The following is a 17591-nucleotide window of genomic DNA, read 5'->3' on the forward strand; positions in this document are numbered from 1 at the left end:
GAAGTGTGTGAACATTTATAAGATCTATATAATTCACTGAACCAATGTCTTCCAAAACACTAATTCATGAAGCTACAAAATATGGATTAAAAAAATCCATTAAATGTGCAAAACAGACCAATGGGTTATAATGTAATAGAGTAAAAAAAGTTCACTGATAGAATTTTGGATTGCATTCTACATTGCACCGAACATTTAAGAAACCATCACTTGTCCAATTTTGTGTGACATCAAAGAGTATTCACAATTATCGGAAAGGCTATTAAAATACTCCTCTCCTTTCCAACCTGTTACCTGGGTGAGGCCATATTTTCTTCATTTCTAAAATAACATATTGAGATAGGTGAAATGCAGAAGTAAATCTGAGAATCTAGCAAAGCTTTCTTTACATCAGATATTAAAGAGAGATGTAAAAAATGTGAAAAAATGGCACCTCTTCTCACTAAAGTTTTGTTTTAGAGAATATATAATTTATTTTTCATAAAAAATTAGAATGTTAATATATGTTTATTATTTTTAAGGGAATCAAACAAATACTAAAAAAGCATCTATCTTAATATCTATAAGGTAAATATTGATAAAATAATAAATGTTGGTAAAATCCATATAAATGGAAAATCTTTGGGAATTTGTATGTTTTTAAGAATGTTAAATGGTCCTGCGGTGCCTGGATGGCTCAGTCGGTTGAACATTCCACCTTGGCTCTGGTCATGATCTCATAGTCCATGAGTTCAAGCTCTGCCTCAGGCTCTGTGCTGACAGCTCAGAGTCTGGAGCCTGCTTCAGATTGTGTGTCTCCCTCTCTCTCTGCCCCTCCTCCCCCTTCCCCACTCACACTCTGTCTCCCTCTCTCTCTGAAAAAGTAAACATTAAAAAAAATTTACAAATGTTAAGTGGTCCTGAGACCAAAAAGGTCAAGAACCACTACTTAAAAATGATGTAAAATGGCTGGAAACTGAAGCTCAACCTAGTTAAAAAATGATAGCACACAGAAGAACCTACATTAATGATTGAAATGGTGAAGGTATTAAAACAACTTTTTTTTTAAACATATGAAAAGGGTCTTTTTGCGATGCTTCTTTAATAATCGCTAAGGACACAGCACGCTTTAATTCATTTGTTTTCCCTATTGATGGTCGCACATTCACTGTACCTGTTACATGAGTTGCTCTAGCTAAGGTCAATATCAAGGCTCGGTTCAGCTCCTCAGATTCCGCGGACAGCACCGTTTTGGGATCACTCAGGAAGCGTGTGAACTGTGGCTGTACCTCCGAACTACCTAATGCTGTTATAAGCCTAAGTGCGGTACTCTCAACACTAAAAGGTAAGAGAACAAAAAGAAATGTGAAAAAGTTAAGTGGCATATAAAATTTCAGAATTATAGAATTGAATCTAGTTCTAGGTTAATTACAATTGAAAAATATGCAAACTTTGAATTCCTCTTCTTTGATTAAAAAAAAAAAAAAAACCTTCCTCCTTTGAGTAAGAATGCACTTTGTCTTAAAAACCTGAGATACCAAATGTTATAGCAAACACCATCTGACATTTTTTACATATTTGAAAAAGATAGCCTGCAGCTTATAGGACTAAACAGTTTCACCTGGATATATAGGATTTCAAAAATTACATTTTTTAGGGGTGTGTGGGTGGCTCAGTCGCTTAAGCATCCAACTCTTGATTTCCGCTCAGGTCATGATCTCACAGTTTGTGGGTTCAAGCTACACGTTGGGCTCTGTACTGTATGGAGCCCATTTGGGAGTCTCTCTCCCTCTCTCTCTGCCCCTCCCCTGCTTGTACTCTCTGTCTCTCAAAATAAATAAACATTAAAGTAGCCTCTTATTTAAAAAAATTATATTTAAAAAAATTTTATTTTATTTTATTAATGTTTATTCATTCAGAGAATGCGCACGCACAAAGGCATGGGAGGGGCAGAGAGAGAGAGGGACAAAGGATCTAAAGCAGGGTGGGTGCTGACAGCAGAGTGGCCAATGCAGGGCTGGAACTCACAAACTGAACGATGATCATGACCTGAGCAGAAGTTGGATGCTCAACCAACCATTCTAAAGGGCTAAATTAGAACCCAAGTGCCCCTTAAAAAAAATTTATATTTTTAAATCTCAAATATATTTTCACTTAAAACAAAATCAAAATGACATGACAATTTAACCATAATCTAAAGTATATTTAAATCCAATATTCTAGGGGCGCCTGGGTGGCTCAGTCGGTTAAGCGTCCGACTTCGGCTCAGGTCACGATCTCGCGGTCTGCGAGTTCAAGCCCCGCGTCGGGCTCTGGGCTGATGGCTCAGAGCCTGGAGCCTGCTTCCGATTCTGTGTCTCCCTCTCTCTCTGCCCCTCCCCCGTTCATGCTCTGTGTCTCTCTGTCTCAAAAATAAATAAAAAACATTAAAAAAAATTTAAAAAAAAATAAAAAAAAATCCAATATTCTAAATATTTTTAATGTTTAATTTTTGAGAGAGAGAGAGAGAGAGAGAGAGAGAGAGAGAGAGAGGGAGGGAGGGAGGGGTAGAGAGGGAGACAAAGAACTCAAGCAGGCTCCAGGCTCTGCGCCATCAGCACAGAGTCCAGTGCGGGGCTCCAACCCACGAACTGTGAGATCATGACATGAGCCCAAGTCTGACGCTTAACCGATTGAGCCACCCAAGTGCCTCCTAAATCCAATATTCTAAAGGGCTAAATTAGAACATATCATCAAAGGCCTTGAAAGTACTTTTTCTCAGTCCAAAGATCACTAGGCAAGGACTCAACTATCTTAATAACTTTCTATTTAAAAGCTGTACTCTACTTCTATATTGGAAATGAGATGCTCTGGAAGAAGAGTTTTATGACAAATGAATAAAAATACTATCGAGGATTAAGTTCCCATGTCCAACAAAGTTTCTAATAAATCTTAAGGGAAGACAGTCATCAAAGAACTCACCAGAGATGGAGCTGGTTCTGGTTTGTTTGTGCAACTGCAGCTAAAGTATGAAGATGGCTCAGGAGCTGCACTCGGTAATGAGGCTGAATGTGGTGCATCCGGTAGCTGAACATCTCAAGAAGTGTGTGCAAGATCCCCCAGGCATGTGACTTGAAAACAGTTGGCAAAAGTTGACCTTGAGGAATAAGACAATTTAAGGCACCAATTATAAAAGTTATGAATTAAAAACATTTCAAGAGTCACATGGAGTAAAATCTATGTAAAGATTTGATCATGAACACACACACACACACACACACACACTTTCCAAATTTTCTCCATAATTTCTCCCTTAATGGTAATGAAAAAAGTCCAGATCCTAATTATAATACCAAGTTTGCCCTTTTTTTTCCCCTGGAATTTGACAAATGAGACTCAAGTTCATCTAGAAAAATAAGAGACATTAAATGAAAAAAAAAATTACCCTTCCTCACTTCTCAGTTCTTTCAAATTACTTTTATAAAGTTAATGTTTCCAGTCTTTTGAAGCATGAGGATCACTTTTTAATATACAGATTGCATTACACCCACCCCTATTCCCTCCTCTCTCCCCAAAAAGTTTTATTGAACCCTTGATTATCTGGGAAGAAGAGTAATTATGGTTAAAACTAAAATTATACCATATTAGTGAAAAGTTACAATTACCATGAATCAGAAAAAAACTTCTATATTACAAAGTATATATTATTTAGAACTATGTAACAACTAATAAACATTACAAGCTGTCTTCTAAAATGCAGGAAAACTCCTTTCCTATTGCCAGACTTAGCCCCAGGGGCAAACTAGCAAAAGAAGCATACGAGACCACAGATTCTTGCATGAGTACAGGGACCATGTCTGTTTAGCTCATTGTATCCCAAGCACTTAACATAATACCCCTTTCTTATCATAATAACTTTACTTAAAAATGCAGCTTACTCTCCTGATTCTCACACTTCCTACCCCCCTTTTTTGCTTTATTTTTCTCCATAAGACATATCATCTGACATATTCTATACTTCATTTATTTACTTGTCTCCCTCATTAGCAGGTAATCTCTATGATGGCAGTGACATCTTTACGCTGTTGTATCCCCAGCACCTAAAAGAATACCTGTTGAATGAATGAATGGGTTAATGGGTACAAACACCAGAAAGTCCCGTCTTACTGATAAATCCTTTGATGCCCAAAGACTCTATTTCCATATAGACCAATAAACGACTGTACGTTTCCACTAGGGCTGGAGCCAAGGCCACACTGGATTTTGCATGAGCAAGTTTTATCACTCTGGTAGCAATGCTATGGATAAGGCTGAGGAGAAACAAAAGAAAAGAAAAATCCATATTTTTGACATAAACATAGGATTAGTGTATTTATAGGAAACTTGGTATAAATCTAAGTTCAAAAATGAATGAGCTCCATTTTAATCATTTCAGCCATGCAGGACACCTGGTAGTGATGCACTGTATAACCTGAGACGAATTCTGGTTTCCATGGTGTTTTCAATGTGCATCAGGATCCCTCTGCTCATGCAAAAAGCAAAATTTGGGGACAACTCATAATACACTTGAATTGAAAAAAAAATAAATAAAAAGACCAGGGGCAGCTGGGTGGCTCAGTTGGTTAAGCGTCCAACTCGATTTTGGCTCAGGTCATGCTCTCACGGTTCATAAGATCAAGCACTGCGTCAGGTTCTGCACTGACGGCTTACAGCCCACTTCGGATTCTCTCTCTCCCTCACTCTCTGCCCCTCCCCTGTGCACTCTCAAAATACATATTTTTTTTTTTAAAAAGACTGAAACAAAAACTAAAACACAAAAAGAAACCCAAACCTCAAAAATAATTTTAATAAAAGAACATGCATGAATGGCTTTAGTCTGTTTTTCTCTTTCAAATATGTAACTAAAACTGTTTGAGAAAGTAAACAACTTTTATTATGGAATTACTTAAAAAAAAAAATCACTGCTAAGATCCAAATGTTGGGTTCTAACAGGGCTTCCCTCAACTCTGTCACCCAAGCAGGTAAAGCACATGTATAATTTTATGACAATGTTTACCATGAGAAAAAGAGCATGGCTTTTCTAGAACTGATGTCCCACAGATACATTCTCTTTCACCCACAGTGTCTGATGTTTGAGCCAGTACTTAAGAGCTGAAAGACTAGAAATAAAAATCTGGATTTCTACTCCTTCTCAAAAAAAATTTAGAAGATTTAGTTACATTAGCTTACGTTCTTACATTATAGAAATTAGCTAAAATGGCAGCACCATGAGGAAAGCTTCAGTCAGCCTCAATTCCTTCTATATACACACACTTCCATGTGCACTAATATCTGACTCTCTTCCACTCAGCAGAATGTGTCACTCATTTACATTATCAGCTTGGCTCTTAAGGGGTACTTAAGGTTCAAGAATCACACCCAACAGAGCATTTTCTGTCTTTTGGAAACCATAATGTCAATTCTAAGAGCATCCTATTTGTAATCAATACAGCAAAGGCATTATAATTTTCACATTCCTGGACTCAGCTATTTCCAGCAAATTACTTGATAAAAATGTACTATGGGTAGATGTAAAGACATAAAAATAGTCTTCTAGCCATCATTATAATAGTAAGACACCATGAATAACTCATGCCCAACAATGCAGAACTGGCTAAATAATTATATATGGCCACACCAAAGACTTCTTTGTAGCAATTAAAACAGATGTTTCTGAAAAACACTAAACCTAAAGAGGTGTTTGACAGATTATTATGGGGAAAAGGTGATTATAACAAAGTGTTACTGTAAGAACACATTTTATTAAAAAAAAAAACAAAAAACCTAGCCCATAAATTTATATATTTATACATAGAAAAAAAGACTCAGAACATATACCAAAAATTTTTACAATGCTTATTTGTTATGATGAGATTATAGCAGTTATTTTCTTCAGGTTTATTTTATATTCTAGAGTTCCTATAATAAATAACTTTTATAATAAACCAAATCATGAAAAAAATGCAATTGACCATAAAAAACACACACATAATCATGAAATCATGCCTGTACTACACCGATATCAATTCCCCAACACAGGACCAAATAAATAAAAAGAACATACCTCATTTTGGCATGAACCGTCAGTGAGTCCAGGAGGTTCATGGGTAAGGGAGTAATAGACGCGGAAGCCAAGCAGCTCGTTCCAGGAAGAGGTACTCTCATAATTCCATTCCCATAAATAGTTTCTACCAGAGCTCCCATGGGTAATGTAAAACATTCTGAATTTGTAGAGTATGCATTACACAGCAGGGCGATCTTATAGTCATTCATCTGTAAACTTTTATTTCTAAGACTCTGCTGTAGGAACCTACAATTTCAAGTACCATCAAACAGTAAAAAACGCAAGTAACTTCCAGAAAGTTAGCTTTGTGTTTTAAAAAACATTTACTTTCATGAAATGATTTACCAATACTATCTTTATTCCTACAGGTATAATAGTTTCTGCTCAAAATATAGAGTGGTTAACGTACAAAAGTTTAAGTAGCATATCAACAAGAACTTAAATAATAATAAGCTACCAGTTAATGAATATGTGTTAAGTATTACTACATACACAGCACTAAGATTCAAATAATGAACAAGTAACTTACAAATTCTATTTATTATCCATCTGGCTAAGTATAACAATGTGCCTTCATTATAGATGTCACTGTGAAAAGATGATTGAGGAATGTCTCATAAAGGGACAGCCAAATGGAATGTGAAGTCTGACTCCCCTACAGTCTCCTATGAAGAGATCTGGGGATCCTTTTCAGAAGTTCTAGGTGGGAAGTTCAGATATTCCTAATATCCGTGACTATCTAAAGCCAAGTCCTATGCTCTTTTTAAGAGCATCTTCTTTGAGTTATCACAGCTCTGGAAATGATGTAAGGGAGCACACCAGCCAGAAAAGCTCAAACAGTCCTGGCAGCCAGGGAGTGAAAGAGATCTGTCAGATCATGCTCAAATCCTGAGTGCTTAGGAAATTTGGAAACATTTTCACATACTTTTGGAAATTAAAAACTTTAATTAAGGTAAAACATGTAAAAGCAAAGATTAGACCTGGAAATTAAAAATTATATATCTGCATACATATAAACAGAATTAATTTTCTAATTGTTTTCTGATGCAGGTTATTGGTCAGTCTCTCTTGGCAGGACATGCAATTAAATATTCACCTTTACCTCCAGTGGGTGTGGGGAGATTTCTATACTTCATACAAATACCGAGACTGACATTAGCCTATAATGACATTAGGCTAATGTCATTGCTATTTTTTAAAACAGTAATTTTAAAAAATGAACTGTTAAGCTACAAATTACTTACTCATGGTGAAGCTTTAGAGAATGAGGTATTGGAATCTGTAGCTTGGAGTTGTCATTTTGGGCTTTTCTATTGAGATGAATCCAAATGCAAGTCATTGCAAAGGCATGAGTTGACTGGGGTTTGTTAATATCAGGAACTGGGATATACTGGAAAACAATTTGCATATTATAAGAAAGAGAAGAATTAACAAATTGTAAATATTTTAATAAATATGTATTCTAATAATCCATTGTTGATATAACTTTTTAAAATACCCTGTATTAATTCAGCTTCAATTGTTCTTTGACTCTTTAATAATATAAATCAGAAGATCTAACAGCTATAAAAAATTAAAACTATTACAAGATTGTTTACTTGCCAAGGAATTAACAGAAATTCACAGGTGCTGTCACAGAGCATTCACAATCATTCAAAAATTTACATTCTTTAAAAAACAGACACATTATGAAATTTTACTGAATGTGATAAATATACTGTAAACTCAGAATTTCTAAAGGTCACATATATGGTTTTCAAGAACATAGAAAAATTAAGAAATATGCGATCTGAATAAGTACTGTATTCAATATATATTATCACACACACTATACATATTGTATACTGATGGGGGAAATGATATGGACATGTGGAATTTGCTTTAAAATTGTCTAGTATTAACAAAAAAAGATAAGTGGAAAGATGAAGCAAGGATGTTTCTTAAAACTACAATGATGTATCACCTCACACCTGTCAGAATGGCCAAAATAGAAAACACAAGAAACAAGTGTTGGTGAGGATGTGGAGAAAAAGGAACCTTGTGCACTGTTGGTGGGAATGCAAACTGTGGAAGACATCATGGAGGTTCCTCAAAAAGTTCCTTAAAAGTTAGAACTACTCTACAATCCAGTAATCACGCTACTAGGTATTTACCCCCAAAACAGAAAAACATGAATTCAAAGAGATACACACACCCCTGTGCTTACTGCAACATTATTTACAACAGCCAAATTATGGAAGCAGCCCAAGTGTACACTGATGAATGAATGAAGACATGGCGTGCACACACACACACACACACACACACACACACGATGGAATATTATTCAGTCACAAAAAAGAATGAAATCTTGTCATTTGCAACATGGTTGGAGCTAAAGAGTATGTTAAGTGAAATAAGGCAGTTAGGGAAAGACAAATACCATATGATTTCACTCATATGTGGAATTTAAGAAACAAAACAAATGAGCAAAGAAAAAAAAAAGGGAGAGACAAACCAAGAAATAGACTTTTAATTATAAAGAACAAAGTGATGGCTACCAGAGGGGAGGTGGGTGGGTGGGGGGATGGGTAAAATAGGTGATGGGGATAAGAGTACGCTTATCTTGATGAGCACTAACATACAGAATTGTTGAATCACTATACTGTATACCTGAGACTAATGAAAAACTTAGAAAATATTTTTTGGTGATGAGTACACAGGGGTTTATTTTTTTATTCACCCTACCTTTTTTGTGCATTTAAAAATTTCCATAATAACATGTGTTTAAAGAAATGGCAATCGTCAATATATACCATATTTTACCCAAATACCTCATCTAACAGAACAATGGGGGAACATACTAAACTCACAAACAAACAAAAACAGACATTAACAGACACTGATGTTATTTGATCATTCAATGATTTGTATAGATCAAAACAACTTAATGCTTTTAAAAAATTGTAAACCTACTTAGAATACAGAGAAATACACCTGGCTGGCTCAGTTGGTTAAGTATACCACTTTTGATTTCGTTTCAGGTCATGATCTCATGACTGTGAGATCGAGCCCCATGTTGGACTCCGTGCTGGGCATAGGGCCTGTTGAAGATACTTGCTCTTCCTCTCCTTCCTCCCCTCCCCTGTTCATGCTCCCTCTCAAAAAAAAAAAAAAAAAAAAGAGAAAGAGCTTGCTATAGATGTTCAATTTAAGATAAGCTTCAGAACTAATCTAGTTCAATTTCTTCACTTTCCATGAGTAAACTAATATCAAGAGAGACTAATGTACCATCTCATGATTTTTAGTCACAGAATTGGGAAAGAACCCAGGTTTTCAGCTTCCAAATCTGGTAACCTGTTCACAAAATCACACAAAAATCCTTACGTATAAATTAGACATACTCCCCTCATCACACTGTTAACAATTTGTAAAACTTACTTCTTTTTCTGGATACAGGAGGTCAAAGAGCTTCATGACAGGGAGAAAATCAGCGAGTGCATTTTTCTGAATACTTCCAGAAATGAATTGCAGGAGAACCCACATTAGATGATCTCTGCCTTTAATCAGTCCTCTCCCTGCTAACTGTAAAAGATGTTTAAATACAGATCTACACAGCTGGTTAAAGAGATGGATGTAGTAAAGTTTAAAGGGGAAAAAACCAAAACAAAACCCCCACAAAAAACAGGAGAAACCCTGTTCTCCGAAAGTTAGCATCCCACTTTGGCATTTACAATACTTAATCTCAACTTAAGACACACCAAGCAAAGCCTTTTATTTTAATATTATATATAGAGTTCCTCCCTGATCCCAAAACAACTATACATATCAAAAGTTCAATGTTTTAGAGCATAACTAAGTTGATCATGTATGCAAGAGAATCAAGTTTAATATAAGATAATTGCTAAAAATCTTTCATCAAAACACAAGGAATACTTCATTATACAAAAAGGATTTTTTTTTCTTTAATTTAAAATCCTTGAGGAGTGGGTATCAAAAAACACTTTTCCTGGTTTCCTGTAGATTAGAACAGAAATCAACGGTGGTGGGGGTGGCAGTGGGGGGAACTGGTGGTTAGAAGGATTTTAACAATGCTTACGAAAAATTTTCCCCCCAAAAATCATGCTGTAGAGATGTTATAACAACATTTATTTGCATTCAACATGTCTAAAACATTATGATAAAACCAACTCTTCTACAAATTTCCTCGTCCATTTGTGTTCCCTGTTTTGGATTCATTGTCCCACTTTTTCATTCACTGCCAAAGTAGAAACCAGTGAGTGATGCCAGACTCCTGTTACTCCCTCTGTTACCTACCCATTACCAAGTCCTATTCACCTCTCAGCTTTTCTGGTCTTGGGCTCCTCCTCTCTTTTCTGGCTTAGGCCGTTAGCATCTCCCACCCAGATCACTGCAAAGGTTCCCTTACCAACATCCTTGCCTCTGACTTTGGACCCGTCCATCTTTATGTCCCCATCTTCCTACATGTGGCAATTAGCAGTAATTATTCCAACGTATATATGATGAGGTCATTCCCCTCCTCATTTGCCGCCCAAAGAGAATCTAAACTCATTAGAACAAATACGTTTGTCCACATAAAGCTTTCCACGTCTGGTCTTGCCTTACTGCCTTTCTGTTCTCACTAACACTTCCCCATTTATATTTTTCTCTCCAATTCTCACACACTTTTGTCCTTTCCAAAATGATCATCTTACTGCTATGGAAACACTTTCCTATCTTTTCCTCTTGGCAAATTTCTATTTGTCTTCAATATCTCTTTGCTAAAGCCATTCCTGATGTCTTTAATAGGGATTATTCTCTTTCGTTTCCATTGCAGGAAAACATGCTTCCATTATGCGAACTACTATTGTAATCAAATTGTTTATAGCTATATCTTCCCACGAGTAAGGAGCTCCTTGAGGGTACTGTAGTGCCTTTTCATTTTGTATCCCCTGGTCCTCGCACTATGAATATGTGGAATGAATGACTGAAACCAATATTTACAGTGACGAGAAAGTGGAAAGTTTAGAAGCCATAAAGGCACTGAACAAAACGGCCATCAGGGCTCAGAGCTTCTGCCACTGCCAAAACCACTAGGCAGCGTCGATACCCGTCTAAAGCCGACCAATCGACAGGTGAAGTGGCTCCGACAGGACAGTTGGTACTCACCTTCTGATGAAGAGAAAGGACCATATGTGGGAAACTTGCAAACTGGAAAAGCACAAAGAAAATGAGCTGACTCGAGAGGTGCTGCCACAGGAGTTGGCTCGTGCCCCCATCGTCAAACTTCTCCTCGGTCTCGGACCGCTCCATGGCATAGACCACCAGATCCACCAACTGGTCCTCCAGCACAGGGCAACGCTGCTTGTGCTGTAGGGCAGAGATTAGATACAGTATTCCAAAAGCCTCCCGGTTAGTTTCAGAAGTTTACCGGTTAATGGGCATTAATTGTAACAAGAGGCTGAGAAGCATGGAATGAAGTTGAACTTAGAAAGTTAAGGTTAGGTTTAGTCTATTAAAGCTGCATCACGTTACATTATCATAGAGGATGAGTTCCATTACAAAGATTATTTTTCAGATCTCACACAGAACAGACTTCCTATTCACTTTTAACTTTTAATACAGACATCAGACATCACTGCTTCAATTTGACAAAGGGTACTGCAAGGCAGAAAATTTAGTTATTTATCCTTTGAAAAAAAGATAATTTAAAAAGCATAGGAAATGAGGATAGTAGTATTAATTTTCTATTCTAACTCAAAATAGAAGAACCCCGAATTTCCAAGAATCAAATATCGTGAGGAGAACAAACAAGGCAGTGAGAATCTATGTATTTTAAAGCAACCACCACAAGTTTACAGTACCTTTACACACAGAGATATATCTAAATAGCTGCCAGATTACACTCAGTATCTGTTTTTCGGTGTGTGGTATTGATCCTGATATTGAAATGGAAACTTCCTCTACTGAATAACCGACCTCAAAGTTAATCTCTGCTCTTCCTTCTTAAAAGCCAAACATAATGCAGCTTTAATTTCAAATTAGACTATTTTAAAATCTAAAACAAGAAAAAGAATTGAATTTAAACACTAAAATGAAAATGCAACTTCCCTTTCTAGAGGCAAAAAGATTTATGCTTTTAAAGTGATTTAAAAAATATGCTTTTACCAAAAGAAATATGTTAAGCCATATTTTAAGCCATTTTCATATTTCTTTTATAAAATATGTTATATGACTTAATAGCCAGGCAGTTGGAAGCCTTTCTAGTGAATACAATTACTAATACAGATGCTTTCTTTCTAAGCTTTAGATGTGATTATTAGTCTTTTGCCATGAAAAAGGGATATGATTTCTTTAAATTTAGGGAAAAAATGCAAAATGGGGACGGATTTGGGAAAAAAACAAAACATAATGAATAGCATCCCCTCTTTTGCATGCTCTTTGCCAGCTCCAAACTTGTAAAGCTCCAATATAGCTGCACTTTCTTAAAGCATGCAAATAAAACAAACATCTATCCGAAACAGTAAGCATCAATGGTTGTTTCATATTTTTTCCAAAACACAATGCCATGATCACAGTTCAACCACATTACAGGTTTACAAATAGCAATATTAACACCACCAGTTGGGACTACAGTACTTTCCCTCCAAATGTAATTATCATTATGAAGCAGAGCAAAGTGCAACAGACAACACTACGAACTATTTCTTAAATCAGCATGCAAAACTACTGTGTACAGGGCTTGAAATTCACTAGTTCTGCCAACCACCAACAACCTAAGGAATGTGTCAGACAACACAAATTTAGAGTGAAATCATTCAAAGTATACAAGAGTCAGAAAAATTTGTGAAAAGAAGTAAAGCCAGGATTTCCAGTAGGAATTTTTCATTACTGATGGGAATTTCCTTCTAGTTTGGAAACTAACCAATTTGTCATCTACTCCTCCATCCATGATGGTCTTCCATCAGTCTGCTTCGGGGAAAAAAGAGCAAACTAAATAAAATTGGTTTTTAGCACCTGAGTCATTTTGGAGTTTCCCTTTTTAGTATTAGCTGTGTGTCTTTAAAAAACCAGACTCTTACCTACATATTTTTAGGGTGTAGTAATAGTCATACAGTTAATGACTTAAAGAGGAAAACCAAAAATATTAAGATTTTGACAAAGTAAGAACAACTAGGAAATTTACAGTTAAAGCTGACGATCTTTCAATACATACCACAATTCAAATTCCCTCTAAGTTTTCTGTTAAGAATTAAATCAGCCTGGAATCTCTATGACATCTAATGCCCTGGCGTCTGAGTGTGCCAGAACATTTATCAGGATTAACTCTGTGTTTCCCATGTGTTTTGATGAAAGCCAAGGATATTTCTCAAACCAAGTTTCAAGATAGGTTAGTTCCTCTGTTTATTTGCCAATTTTATTAATACAAAAAAAAAAAAACAAAAAAAACCAAACCCCTGTTGAAATATAAAATGATCTACACTAACTACTTTAGAATAGTAAGTTTGGCTTTAGTTTTCATTACTAAAAAATAAGTACATTAAAATTAATACTCTCCACCATGTATATTATTTTACAAAGTGGAACAAATGAAAATTTGTAAAGCAGTTTAATGATCTGATAAAGATTATCAATCACTAGGCTATGATACTTCTGTAAGCCAATGGATGCTCTATGGCTGTTCACAACATGCTTTCTGAAAGCTTCTGTAAATTTAATCCTTCGAGATCTAGGCATTTAGTTGAATTAGCTAGTTTATATATTTACATGAATATTTAGTTAAAACTTGTTTTAACATTAAGAATCTAAGTTCAATATTTTACCATTTCAATTTCTGCATGATAGTTCAAACTGTATTGGAAACTTATTTAAAATGTTCAGCTTTGGTAAAAGCTAAAAAGGAGGCACAAGGCATTAATAGAAATACTAACACTGACCTCCACTCATGCCCCTGATTCTTTCCCACCACTATTTCAAGTGGAAAATGATAATGCTTTTCAGTCCAAGTAACCATATCCTAGATTAAGTGGCCCCTGACCCTTTTGATGTAACAGTTCTGGTACTGCTTTTGTGGCAAAATTTTAACATACTGTACTTAGGTGGGCTTAAGTTAATTTCAAACCACTATTTCAGTGCTAGAAATCAATTTTAGAGCAATACCTATTCAGGACAAGTTGGGAAGAAAAATCCCTTTGTACGTTATTTATCATATTCTCTGCCAATCAGCCCTATGCCAGTTAATACCACTTTCAATGGTGCCTTTCAAAGATAATTGAGTGATTGGTCTATCACTGTCTCAGGGTGGCCAGAGTTCACACACCACCACATAAGAGCTTGAGGGGTGTATCTGTTATATGATGTTCTTCTTGGGCAGAAAGAACATGAAGCTGTGTGAACATATAAAACAGGATTCTTCCACTGGGAACACTCCACCTTGCTGGTCACAGAACTGGGCTATTTACGACTTTTTGAATGTGACCAACTTTAGGATAAAATATAGCCCAATTCCTACTGGAAAATGCAATATGGACAGCTCTTAAAAAGTTTCAAGCTTTGAGTAAATTATTGCATTGCTAGAGAAAGGACAAGAAAGTATAGTGCAGGATATAGTTCTGTAATGATAAAAGATGTGATAAGATAACTTGTTTATTTTTAATCATATGCCTTATACTTTGTATTCTCACTTTCTACTCTACTTTCCAGGTGGTAAAATTAATATATCAAGTCAGTTCAGCATATATCTTCCATCTACAAGTCCATTCACTACAGAGTTTTGTACCAAACAATTACTGATGAATTGTGAACTTTTGACAATGTTTACAGTGGGACCAATACTAATAATGTTCTGTCAGCATTTCCATTATAAACTTTATTTTTTACGGATTTATGTCTTAGTCATAAACTTTTTTTAGGTTGAAACTTGTTATTAAAATAATCAAATCAGAAATACTCTTCTATGAATTGTTTTGTCAATTTCTAGTCTGAGAAGAGCTGCATCCCAAGAGAAAAAAGCTAATGATAGCCAAGGCTATCTGGGGGAAGGTACTCGCAGCTCAAATGACCATGGGTACATTTATCCACCAAACTGTAAAAAAAAAAAATTGAGTCAAGTATGACTTAAAGTTCATTGCAAAAATTAGTTTTAAGACATAGCATGAAGCATTCTTTCAAAGTTGGCTGAATACTTACCTCTAACTCAAGTGAAAGCTGATCAGAAATAATGACTTGCTATTTAAGATGTTAAATTGACAGACTGTGTGAAGTGACTGTCAGGTACTGTAGTGTGAGGCAGTTCAGTTTCACATGAACATAGGCTTGTCCAAACAAGGAAACTTGGTAAATTTTTCAGAAGAAAAAACTTAAAATAATAAAAGAGATACTGCTACTAGGGTGAGGTTTGGCATGCAAAGTTTCAACACTGAGCAAGTTTTATGGCCAAGCTATATGTCCTTAAAAATAGGGCTTTATAAATGGAAGCACTGGCACAACCTTCACTATAGTATTGCAAACAGTAACGCTATTTTATGTAACCTAGACAAGAACGTCTTTTTAAAATCAAAAAGCTGGTCTATTTTAATATGTTGGGCTCAAAAATTTTTAACAAAAATAATTGGAACCACTATTTTGCTTAAAATCTCAAAGGTGAAAAGTCCTGGAACAGACTTGGGACTGTATAAGAGTTTGGTTCGTAAAGTTTGGCCATAGTGTTTTTCTCCCACCACAGGTGAGCTTCAATTGCAAGGAGCCCACTCTAGGAGGAGGACACTTCTGGCAAAGACTGACAAAGAAGGGTGTTTGTCAAGCAGGTGTGGGGTCACCTAAGAGTGTGACATTTCTTAGTCAATCCCCATGTTTCCAAAAAAACCTTCCCTGCATAAAGTTTACCACTCCAACTTTTAAAATAACGTATCTCTAGTAAAGTGCTTTTCCCTCTTTTTTGTTTTGTTTTTAATTTGTTTTTGTTTTAAGGCAAAGCAATGTAAATAGTTTTATAGATGTTATTTATTTATGTTTTAATAATCCGGAAAGATAAAGGCCACCACAAATCTTTCCATGTCTGAAAATTCCACAAGGCGAGCTTTAGCCCTAAAGTATAAAAAAAGAAAAAAAAAAAAAAAAGGAAAATGGAGTGGGAAGGAAAAACCACCCATCAAAAAGTGACAGGTGTTATTGTGTGCCAGGTGTTGTCTCTTTTTGTTAAAAAAAAAAAAAAAAAAGGAAAAAAGAAAAAAGAAAAAAAAAGAATATAAAAAAACAAACACCAAAAACCAAAACCAAAAACAATCCACCAAAAACAACTCTCATATCCCAAGAAGAAATTCGTTTTAGTGGCCTTGGTCTCAGCATGGTCCTGCCAATTTCAAGCCCCGACCATACATGTATTCTCTAAATGGAATCAGTGGCTACAAAGCGGCCAGCGTATCGTTAGTCACAATACAACAGTAAGGTTGTGAACATACCTGAGCAATGTTCAAGGTCTAGAGCATTGGAGGATGGGCAGGACAAGACAGGACAGAACAAAAATAAAGGAAGAAAAAAAGAAAAGACAAAACAGTGACTATGAGGCCAGCCTCAAGGAACCCAGAGTCAGCACAAACCCTCCCACATGTTAAACCACCAAAAACAAACATACACCAAAAAGGGGGGAAAAAATCAGCAGCCAGGCCACGCTGAAGATACCAAGGGTTATAAAAATAGGCACCCAAACAACAAAAAAGTCAAAAATTATGGTTAAGTCATGTGTAGGTTTCTCTGGCAAAAGGTATACTTGAAACTGGCCTTATAGAAAAAAAAGCAATGCAAAATAAACCAACTTTTAAAATATCTCCTTTTTAATTTAAACATTTTTAAAGCAATATATAAATGATAGGAACAATTCATTGTTTAATAAACCACATATTAAAAAAAAAAAAATCACCAAATAGTTCTTAACTGTTTTGCTCAGTTAGCTCTAGCAAAGAAAAGAGAAAAGAATAGTGCAGATTCTATGCAGAATTTACTAGGTTTCCAGCATAGTACAGTACCTGCTTATTTAAACCTAGCATATTGCAGACCATATCCCTGGAATAAGGCTGCTCCAATACATATCTCAACAAAGCAGTCTGTGGTTCAAACAGATCCTTTAAAGAAAATAAAAAAAATTATTGCTTCAAGATCAAAGTAAATGTTAATTCAAATAATTTGAAATTGGGATAAGAAAAATCCACTAAAGGCACTTGTTACCTTCATACAGTAGGCAGTATCTAGTGGAAAAAAATCATAGGATTTTAGTGCTTACAGTTAATCTGACCCCACCCCTCATTTCATAGGTGATAAAACTGAGATGAAGGGACTTGCCCAAGGTCATACAGAGGCTAAATTTTGAAATGACTTCAGTTACAGTCACATGAAAGTCTTAAGCATCACTGTAAGGAAAGAATCTTCTGCTCAGAAATCTAACCAAAGGAATGGAGGCAGTTTCCAATCACTTTCATAGTGTTAATATAAACACTACTTCCAAATTTGGAGGAAAATGACTTGATAGTAAAGGGGTTAAGAGTGTAGATTCTGG

The 17591-nt window shown here is 35.7% G+C and overlaps 1 protein-coding gene across 4 annotated transcripts in view; it reads right to left on the bottom strand.

Annotated features, from left to right (window-relative positions):
* The window catches only part of MED23 (mediator complex subunit 23), a 45028-nt gene that overhangs the window by 16909 nt on the left and 10528 nt on the right, over nucleotides 1–17591 (bottom strand). For 3 of the 4 annotated variants that reach the window (XM_007078622.3, XM_042987161.1, XM_042987162.1), the window contains 9 exons: nucleotides 17065–17160; nucleotides 16501–16518; nucleotides 11210–11410; nucleotides 9482–9625; nucleotides 7306–7451; nucleotides 6062–6307; nucleotides 4126–4268; nucleotides 2941–3115; nucleotides 1154–1317 (listed from right to left, as the gene is read on the bottom strand). In XM_007078622.3, the coding sequence (XP_007078684.1) occupies nucleotides 1154–1317; nucleotides 2941–3115; nucleotides 4126–4268; nucleotides 6062–6307; nucleotides 7306–7451; nucleotides 9482–9625; nucleotides 11210–11410; nucleotides 16501–16518; nucleotides 17065–17160 (1333 nt within the window). The remainder of the gene's footprint in view (nucleotides 1–1153; nucleotides 1318–2940; nucleotides 3116–4125; nucleotides 4269–6061; nucleotides 6308–7305; nucleotides 7452–9481; nucleotides 9626–11209; nucleotides 11411–16500; nucleotides 16519–17064; nucleotides 17161–17591) is intronic. The other variant, XM_007078623.3, reaches the window with a different exon arrangement.

Source organism: Panthera tigris, chromosome B2 (assembly GCF_018350195.1).
Source record: "Panthera tigris isolate Pti1 chromosome B2, P.tigris_Pti1_mat1.1, whole genome shotgun sequence".
In the NCBI taxonomy this organism is placed as follows: domain Eukaryota; kingdom Metazoa; phylum Chordata; class Mammalia; order Carnivora; family Felidae; genus Panthera; species Panthera tigris.